The sequence below is a fragment of the Scyliorhinus torazame genome, chromosome 23 (genome assembly GCF_047496885.1).
Source record: "Scyliorhinus torazame isolate Kashiwa2021f chromosome 23, sScyTor2.1, whole genome shotgun sequence".
Taxonomy (NCBI): Eukaryota; Metazoa; Chordata; class Chondrichthyes; order Carcharhiniformes; family Scyliorhinidae; genus Scyliorhinus; species Scyliorhinus torazame.
The window spans coordinates 30576184-30586548 of NC_092729.1; the positions used below are offsets into that span (position 1 = coordinate 30576184).

The window sequence follows — 10365 nt, forward strand, 5'->3', positions numbered from 1 at the left end:
GAAAGAAGATTCATAGATAGGTAGATAGCTAGATAGATAGATAGGTAGATAGATAAGACCATAAGACATGGGAGCGGAAGTAAGGCCATTCGGCCCATCGAGTCCACGGCACCATTCAATCATGGCTGATTTCAACTCCATTTACCCGCTTTCATTTAATATGTCCCAAGAGTAATTGGAGGAACTGTATGTCATGGCAGAGGTGAAACTCTTCACTGGTGTCGGGAGAATCCAGTAAGTGTGTTTTCTCATCTTCAGGAGAAATCTAACATATCTATTCACAATTCTCGTGATATTTCATGGAGACACAGAGATAATCTGTTTCATTTCATAAATGAGTCTGGAACAATTTGTAGAATATTTGCAAGCTGCTAAAGTAATCTTCAAAACAGATCTTCAGGTTACTTCCATTCGCATGCTCTCATTATTAGCAGGAGGTTATCAGCAAATCGTGCCCGGTTTAGCTGCATGATCTAAATGTTATTGAAACAAGGATATCAATCTGTGATTTCATCACAACTAAATCAGACACAGGGACAATGCTCAGACTGAGATAATTTCACAGAATGTGCATGTATTTCACTCGCCTTTTTAGTCTGCTGCAGCTGAGAATATCACAGATGTCATTCTGAAAAATGAACAAACACTAACACCCTTCAAACTGTACAGCAGGGCTCAGAGTGCTCAGAGTTCATCTTTCAACCTCCTCATGTCCTATCCTCTTTGTTCTGAACAGTACTGTGGTTTCATGGTATCCGCCAATCTGTACATTATTCTGCGACATGTTTTTCCCTCTTTCTGGGTTAGGGGCCATTCGGGGAATGTTCAATAATTACACGCTGCTGAATGAATATATTTTGTTTGGTGGAATAAATATGAACTAAATACAACAAATAAATACAACAAATATCCTCTCGCTGCTGTGGTCTTCAAGGCACAATACTTCTTTCGAAAAGTATACAAATGACTAAAAGCAAATAAAGCAGATTCTGATAGCTTATTTTAATTCGATATTGATCATTCGGCGCGTGTCTGCGAAGTTTCCTCATTTTCGTCAATGCAGAAGCTGGCCCTACCAATCAGCTCAGAGCTCTTGCAGTATTGACGGAAGCACCGGCCAAATGCGGTGACAGGTCCCCTTTGCGTCTGTTCCATGCAGGCAAGGGAGCGCAGGTAGGAGGGCGCAGCTCCGCCAGTCTCACCGCTGACGTCATATCCAGCAGCCCACTCAGAGTCTGCAGACAAAGTCGAACAGTTTGAGGAGGCTGGGGGTTTACATTTGTGAATCTGCATCCTCTGATGCTGTTGTACAAACTTTGTCTGAGAAGTTATATTCAAAGCATTGTGACATTGTTTACTTCATAATTCTTTCGTTCTGAGACAGTGTACTGCGTGACAGTGGCCATGTTCCCCTTTCTTTGTAATTTCGAGTTGAAACTACAGTTTTCCTCTCTGATGTTCATTCTTTTTACTACCATTGTAACACTGACCCCTACCAGCATGCTTGCTAGGTTTTATGGCACTTTCTAGTCTTGTTCTAATCTCATTCACTTTGTGATCATTTGCAGGATATGCTTTGCTGTCTGTACTTCTCAGCGACCCTCAAGGATAATTTAGTCAGTGTTCAGATCAGGAAACTTTTATTAATTGTATCTCCTCATCCCGCCTGCTGCAAACGAGCAAAACACTGAGATATTTATCTGCAGAGGAGCAGATATCAAATGTATTTCATAAGAAACAGAGCTTCAACTTTTAACTGTCCCCAGCATTTTTCTCCCCATCTCCATCTCTGACAATTATAACGTTCCACACCCCTCGCTTCGACACCGTCATTCAACTGCATCATGGCTGACCCGGTAGAACACCGCAATGTTCCCCCACAATCTTGTTATCCCGGTAATCTTTCAGATCGAGAAATATGTCGGCATCTGTCTTGAATATGTTCAATGACTGAGGGTAGTGGGTGCCTGGAACTCGCTACCGCAGGAGGTGGTGGAAGCAGGGACGATAGTGACATTTAAGGGGCATCTTGACAAACACATGAATCTGATGGGAATAGAGGGATACGGACCCAGGAAGTGTAGAAGATTGTAGTTTAGTCGGGCAGCATGGTCGGCACGGGCTTGGAGGGCCGAAGGGCCTGTTCCTGTGCTGTACATTTCTTTGTTCTTTGTTCTTGTTTGACTGAGCCTGCAGAACTTTCTGTGGTAGATTCTCAACACATTGAGGAAAGTGTTTCTTCCTCGTCTATGTCTAAAATGGTCGCATTGTAATTTGGGGATATATCCTCAGGCTGGGGGAAACTTGCATTCTGCATCTGCCCTTTAGTGTTCTGGAAAGTAATGCCTGTTTCAATTAGATAATTTCTCATTTTTCGCTACTCTAGACTATAGCATTAAACCACAATGTAGACTGGGATGCTCACTAACCTGCGTTGGACGTTTCTCAGATCCGCCTGAACAGGTATATTTGGAATCACTGGCTTTCGCTCCGAAGCATCAGGTGAGTCTGAAGGAGCTGTGCTCCGAAAGATAGTGATTCCAAACAAACCTGTTGGACATTAACCCGGTGCTGTAATATTTATTACTATCGAAAATAACTCCAGTATCCTCAATTTCGCGTGGGAGAACACCCACACTACAGGATAGATCATCCTATAAAATCGATGCTGTGCAATCTCGTTTACACATTTATGCTCCTTTACTTAAGGAAGCCCAAACTGTACTCGGTGGTCCAGGTGTTGTCTTACAATGGCTCGATGCAATTACAGCAAAACGTGTACATTTCTGTACTCACATCGTCTTGCAATGAAGGCCAGCATAATTCTGCCTTCCCAGTTGATTGCTGAATCCGCATGTTAGCATGTAGTTACATATAAGCACTGATATGCAAGTCCCTTCGGATATCAAGCCTCCACAACCTCTCACGACTTTGGAAATACTCTCAGTTTTTCTCTGCTCCCTTTTCTTTAATGATAACATTACATGTTTCCACATCATTGTCCATCGTCGTAATCATCAATAGTCTTTGAGCCTGCCTGAATCCCTTGATACCTCCTTACATTGAAATCACTGATGATATACCCATCTACGTCTATGCCAGCAGAATAATTGGAACGAACTATTGATATCTAAACACACCCCCACCCTCTCCACATCAAAGACCTTTACATATAATGTGAGCAGTTGGAGCCCAAGTCGAGATGCGAGGGTTGCCCCATTTTAACCATGCTCCGGTAACTTGACAATCACCCACGTATTGCTATATTTCGATTATGTATTTTATACTTTTTTGAATCCATGCCAGTGTATCATTGCAAATCCCAATTAACCCAAATGTTGCTCATTAACCTGTGTTGGACGTTACTCAGATCCGCCTGAAAATGCAAATGCATCACATTCAGGGGCTCCTCCGATCTATTCTGCCACTTAAGTTCCGGAAAAAAAGCAATAGTGTTGCCGAATATACTTTCTATTTCATATGCCCATGTTGGCTCTTTGTTGGAAGCCTGCCATGGGGCCCTTTAATATTTAGATTGTAACTGTGGTGATCATAGAATTTACAGTGCAGAAGGAGGCCATTCAGCCCATCGAGTCTGCACCGGCTCTTGGAAAGAGCACCCTACCCAAGGTCAACACCTCCACCCTATCCCCATCACCCAGTAGGGAATTGATTAATGACAAGGTGTATTAATTATCCAAAGATTACAGATACAAATATTGTTCCAATGTGCTCAGCTCCAATATTGGCTCCGGTGCCATTTTCATTATGTTAGCGTTAAACGTCTTATTTTTCTCGATGAAGAGCCTCTGTGCTGAAGCAACACCTTTTGGTGTAACCTTTTCCAGACACCACTTACATTTTCAAATTCTTGCTTCGATATTAAACATATTTATTTTCCCTCCAGATTTCGCACAGCTGAAGATATATGAACAGTTTTGACATATTATCTATTGACGATTTATGTTCAAACAAATTAGTTACTCGTTTACACTGCTCCGTGTGTAAGGTTTAAATTACATTGGGTTACATGTGAAAGGTTCCGAAGCTGAATGCACAGACTTGCAGTTAATACATTTTGGAACGTTTCACGCCTGATACCAATTCAATATATTTGCATTTACTACAAATAAAGAGGCCGAAGCCGAACCCTTGGTTCATCCAACTTTATTCCCACTTCCGCATAATCTTTTATATCAAAGACTCACAAATCTCATTTAAATTACATGACTTTTATCAGTCCCAACTATTCCACGAAGTAGCATATTGAGTATTCTGTCCTCTCGCTGGGAGAAAATACCTTCTCAATTCCACAGCTCATATTTTTAGGTCAACTCTGACTTCTCGGCTTTAAGCTTGGTGATGTCTCCATGTTATATTAATACAGAAAATTCTGGATAGGTTCAGCAAGTCCGGCAGCGTCTATGCAGAGAAATAGAGTTAGAGTGTTGGATCTGAATGAGCCTGGTAACAGACGGACTCTGCTCACTCTATGACATGTTTTGGAGGATGGGACAATCATCGAATGGAAGTTGGGAGTCTGTTGACCTGTGCGTTGCTTGGATGCAGTCGAGTCTGGCTGGCTCTGAATGCCCTCTGTGACGATCAATCAGTTAAGTGTCCCAAAGCCACAGAAATAAAGCAATGGGCAAGTGTGGTGACAAAACTGCTGTGAAGTGAACATGCAAGGAATTGGCAGTTACAAACATAGTTGTACAGGCCTTTTGGCCTCCAGCACCACTGTTTCGCTTAGGAGAGGCAATCAAATGGTAATCTGCTTTCAAGCTGGACCAGGTAATGGGTTGGGGTATTTGGCATCGACGGGGTGCATTCGTGAACGAGTGCTAGCAGGAGATTTTAAAAGTTAAATTAGAGGGCAGAACGTGAACCCAGTGCAAAATGTTTTGATGAATATATTTTGGGATATCCTGTTAGTTCTGAGTCACCGTCCTTCCTGCTAGTGGCGAAGTTCCTCTTTCTTTCAACTAAAGCATCTTCGAGTTGAAACCACTATTTTTTCCACTGTGACACCCAACTTGTACTGCTGTCGTCTCTAATACTGACCACAATATTGGCTGATTTTTGTGCCTTGTCTCCAGGTTTCTGGTCGCCTAAAGACACTGTGTGATATTTGGCGAATTGTTGCCTTTATCACTTAAACAACTAAACACTGTTCCCGAATAATTCAAGCAATGGTCACACCCGGCAGTAGTTAATAAAACAACTTCCTCATGCAGTTTGCTGGAGCTATGCACGTCACTGAGCTATGGATCTGGAGAGTGGGCCAAAACTAACGCTGAAAATGTTGCAGTCATTGTGATCAGAATTTCACTTCCAGTTGCCATATATCAAAACGTCTAGGGCAGATGTGCAGCTTAGGTGGGGCTATGGAAAGAGGGGGGCAGTGGGCCTTGGTGTCAGGCTCTATCGGAGGTGTCGCTGGAGACTTGATCGGCCAAATGGCAGCCTCAGGAGTTCTATGGATTCTATGGTTGAAATATAAAACATTGTGCAACACAGGCTTGAATGCATTAAATGATCGAATGTCGTACACTCGGTGAGAAATGTCCTCCACTCCATTTAAATGGGTTAATCTTGGTTGTATACTGCGCCCACTAAAAATATTTCCCCACTTGTTGTGAACATTCTCTCAACACCGAGCCTGTCTAACACCCTCTGAAATGTTTGTGCTTCTATACAATCACTTTCCATTCTTCTCAGCGCCATTAACTTTAGGCCCAACTGACTCTGCTTTCCCCCACAAGCCAACATCTTCATCGTGGGAGTCAGTGAAACTTCTCTGATCTGCAGCTAATGCAAGTTACAGGGTTACAGTTGCTCTGTGGAGTTCCATAAAAAGTTTATTTTTGCCATTCTACTCAATCGTCCAAGAACAAGAGTTCATTGTTGTTCCTCGCAATTTATTGTACCTTCAGTGTATTTCTTTATGACTCATGTACACGGGCACATTGATCCATCTCCGCCATTACATTCTTCAGTCTTCTTCCATTGGATTATATCCAAAAATATCCAGAACTCCCCGTTAATTTGCTAATACTCTGTTCTTGCTCATATGCTAACCACAACGATATGAGTTTTCATCTTTTACTGCACTTCTGTCCACTATTTCCTCACTTGCAATTGCAAATGGAATATAGCCACACTTTCACTTTATTGGATCTGGCCGTTGCCGGCCACCGCTCTCTCTCTCTCTTCTTTCTCTGTAAATCGCTCTCTCTCTCTCTCCCTCTCTCTCTTTCTCTCTTTATCTCCCTTACTCTATCCCCTCCCATCTATCTCTCTCTCGCTCTCTCTCTATGCCTCCCTGTCTCTCTCTCTCACTGCCTCTCCCTGCCTCGTCTGTCTATGTGTCTTTCTCTCTCTCTCTCTCCCTCTCATACACACATGCATACACACACTGTATCTCTGTGTCTCTATCCGCCTCTGTCTCTTTCTCTGTGTGTCTTTCTACCTCTCCCAATACCTCTCTTTCCCCTCTGTCGCCCTCTCTCTTCCTATCTTTTTCACTTTATCTGTCTCTGTCTGTCTGTCTGTCCGTCTCTCTCTCTCTCTCTCTCTCACCCTGTATTCCGTCAGCCCCTCTCTTCCCTCCGGATTTCAGAAAGCGATTGATCAGACAGCGTAGTCCTTATTAAGTGTGGCTGCCTGTGACGGGGCTGTCCATTTGCGCACAGCAAGATCCCACGAGCGACGGTACTCAATGTAATTTAAAATGCTAACTTACCAGGGTCGAGGATGGGAGGTAGAGGGCAGAAAATGGCCTCCTCCTACTCATGTGTAACAGGCTCGACGAGGAGGAGGGGAAGCTGCATGGAATCCTCCTGTTATTTTGCAACATGCTGGTGGAATGGGGGAGTGAATGGCGTCCTTCCTTTTCCTGTGTAACAAGTTCGACGGGGAGGAGAGGAAGCTGAATGGGCTCCTCCTGTTACTTTGAAACATGCCTGTGGAGGGGGACTGAATAGCCTCCTCCTTTTCCTGTGTAACAGGTTTGAGGAGTGGCGGCTGATTGGCCTCCTCCTGCTCCTGTGTAACAGGTTTGAGGAGTAGAGGGGCTGATTTAACTTCACCTGCTCATGTGTAACAGCATGGAGGAGAGTGGCTGAATGGCCCCCTCCTGTTCCTGTACAACAGCCTGAAGGACAGGGGCTGAATGGTCTCCTCCTGTTCCTCTGTAGCAGGCACTTGGATGGGATGAAGGGAGGGGGAGGAAGAACGTCCTACTGCCTCCCCGGGCGGGTGAATAGTTTGGCAGCCTTGCGGAAGACCCCCCAGTAGGCGTCCTTGAACTGCCGGTTCATTATGGCGTAGAGTATGGGGTTGATGCAACTATTCAACCAGGTGAAGTTGGCGGCCACCATGTGCACGAGAACGGGGGCCCGCTTCTTCCCGTCCACCACATGCAGGAAGCAGAAGGGGAAGTAGCAGGTCACGTAGACGAGGAACATGGCGAAGCACATGCGGGTGACCTTCTGAAATTCGCCACTGCTGCTCCTCTTGGACTGGGAGCTAGAGGTCGCGCACTCCCCGCCCTGGGGAGCAATTTCGCCGCTGGGGGCCGCGACATCGGCGTTGGTGGCATCTGTCGACCGCGCGGCCGCCTCCCCGGACAAGGAATTGACGCTGGGTCCGTCAGCGATCCCGCTGTCGGCGGCGGAGGCATGGGCCGCATTGGGAATCCTTCCGCCCCCTTCGGCCTCTAATCGATGACCCTTCAGAGCCTGATCCACCGCCTTCACCTTACGATGGATGAGAAAGTAGAAGATCCCGATGCAGCCCAGGCCCAGGCCAAACATGAAAATGGTGAGGATGGTGGTGTAAGGCCTCCCGCGCTCCCGGTGGAAGCTACACGTGCAGACGGACGGAAGGAAGACATAGATATTCCAGAGGGGCCCGAAGAGTGCCAGGCCCAACAGCCAGCTAAGGGCGACGAAGAAGGGCATCGTGCGGCGGGAGAAGACCCGGCCAAACCTCCGGGTGTCCGAGATGAGGACGTAGCGGCTCATGGCGATGAGGATCAGGCTGAAGATGGAGACGGAGTTAGCCAGGAAGAGGACCAGGCCGAAGACCCGGCACATGGTCGCGCCCTGCCGCCAAGCGAAGTGGACGTAGGTGTCGGTCGTCACCGGCTGGAGGAAGGCGCAGTAGATGAGGTCGGCCACCGTTAGGTTGAGGATGAGCACGTTGAGGCGGGTGCGGATCCTCCTGTCCGTGGCGAAGGCCAGCACGGTCATGACGTTGCCCACGGTCCCCACGGCCGTCACCAGGATCCCCAGCAGGGCGCCAAAGTAGCGGTAGTTGACGACAGCCGGGTGGCAGGTCACGTTGCTGAAGGAGGAGTTGGGATCCATCGAGCTCCCCTTGTGAGAAAGGCCGCAATCGAAGGCCACAATTGAAGATCACAATCAAAAACGACAATTGAAGACCACAATCGACAACCACAATCGAAGACCAGGACCGAAGAGGGAAAGAGCTTCTTGAGATTTAGGACGAGCAGCGATGGTGCCTGGACCAGTAAGTGCAGTGGGTGTGATGCCTTCACTGCCTCTGCTCGGCACTTGCTCGGAGCCCCTTTATAGAGCAGTGCGGTTGCGAGAGAGTTTGCGCAAACAGTTCCTCTGACGCCAGGTTTGTTCCAGAGCTGCTTCCCTTTTCTGAAGCTTCCTCTCCAAATCACCCAGAGAGGGAGAGGGAGACATAGAGATAGAGAGACGTAATTTCCACGGGCCACAATTTGACAATACTTGGAACGATTCCGCTAAACGATAAGGGGGTTTGCAATCAGATCCAAAACTCCGAGATCAATCAGCTGAGCACCAAACCGTGCAGGGACCCAACCGACGTCTTCCAAACAGACCAGTTTGGAAAGGGTCGACGTAGGGAAGGTGCTCACTCAGAAGTGGCAGAAAGACGAGAACTGTATACGTAGGTTCTTGTATGGAATGCCTTAGATCCGTGGAATGTAATTGATAAAAATGAGCAGAATCTGAGTAGAGGTGCCCAAAGCTAAATAAACTTTACCGGCAGCAGCATTGCAACTTCCAGTGAGCCATTCTAGACAGACCTTTCCAAAGAACGTTCAAGATTACTCCTGTTCCCTGTGCGAGCATGTGTATCCCGTGTTCTCTGATAAATGGTTTGACTAAATATGAAATGTGTGTTTTTTTCCTACTTAGGATTCCTTCTACAAAGGAAAACCGTTCGTCATGCTCACTGTATAAACTAATTATGGAGTTCCATGGCCCATTTGCCGCACTGAGTTTTGGTTTGCTGGAAACCTGTGTTCTTTAAACATAAAGCATAGAACCACTAAGTTGCAGATGGGAAGGGGGAAATCCGGCCTATCGAAACTGCACCGACAAGCTAAAATAGCACCACACCTAGGCCCATTCCACCAAGCTATCCACGTAACCCCACGTAAACCGCACACCGTTGGACACTAAGGGTTAATTCGGCGCGGCCAATCAGTTTAATCAGAGGATCTTTGAACACGAAGAGAACATTTAGCATGGCCAATCGTCCTAACCTGCACACCTTTGGACACAAAGGGTCAATTTAGACTGGTAACTCCAGCTAACCTGCACATCTTTGGATGCTAAGTGACAATTTCTGATGACCACTCCACCTAACCAGCACATCTTTGGACACTAAGGGGCACTTTAGCGGGGTCAGTCCACCTAACCTGAACACTTTTGGACACTTAGGGTCAATCTGGCGTCGTCAGTCCACCTAATCTGCATTTCTTTGGACGATGTGGGGCAATATATCATGGCCAATCTACGTCACCTGCACATCCTAAATTGTCCACTTCATAGAACTGTCCATTGATATAGAGTTCAGCGAATCTATGGGAAGTTTCATACAGTATTGATGCACACTTCTACAATTCAAATAAAGAATTAAATAACTGCTCAAATAGTGAGCAGTTCATGGTTCAAACAATGTTGGTTTTCATTCAAATTGCACTCTGCCCATGGTGGAAATCATATACATGAGGGCACCGTTTCTTCCATTCAATGATTTGTACTCAATAAGTACATTTAGTTGGCTCACGTCTGGGTTTATTCCATACTTGTATATAAGTCGTACTGAATAGACAGCACTCATATTGTGGATCCTACTCAGGAATGATAGGGAATGTTGAGGAACATTACACGCTTCAATGTGTCACCCTTCCTCCATTGAAACTTTTCTGCACTCCCATGTGAAGGCAGAAGAGAACATTATTTGGACGAAGGTCAGGGGAACAATACAGTGAATCCGAGCCAAAATTATTCACCAGTTAAATTGATGAAATGCAAATTATCACTGTACAATATGTCTGAAATTGCACTTTGAAAATTG

At 45.9% G+C, this 10365-nt stretch overlaps 1 protein-coding gene and 1 long non-coding RNA gene across 2 annotated transcripts; both read right to left on the reverse strand.

Moving 5' to 3' along the window:
- Positions 1-4151: 4151 nt before the first annotated feature.
- LOC140399724 (uncharacterized) lies at positions 4152-6996 on the reverse strand. The gene is made up of 2 exons (XR_011937819.1): positions 6746-6996; positions 4152-4422 (listed from the first exon to the last, which is right to left on the reverse strand). It is a non-coding gene; the product is annotated as an uncharacterized lncRNA (long non-coding RNA).
- Positions 6997-7230: 234 nt separating this feature from the next.
- Positions 7231-8394, reverse strand: LOC140399726 (G-protein coupled receptor 84-like). The gene has a single exon (XM_072489242.1). The coding sequence runs from the start codon at positions 8370-8372 to the stop codon at positions 7242-7244; it is 1131 nt and encodes a 376-aa protein (XP_072345343.1). The 5' UTR covers positions 8373-8394; the 3' UTR covers positions 7231-7241.
- Between the last annotated feature and the right edge of the window lie 1971 nt (positions 8395-10365).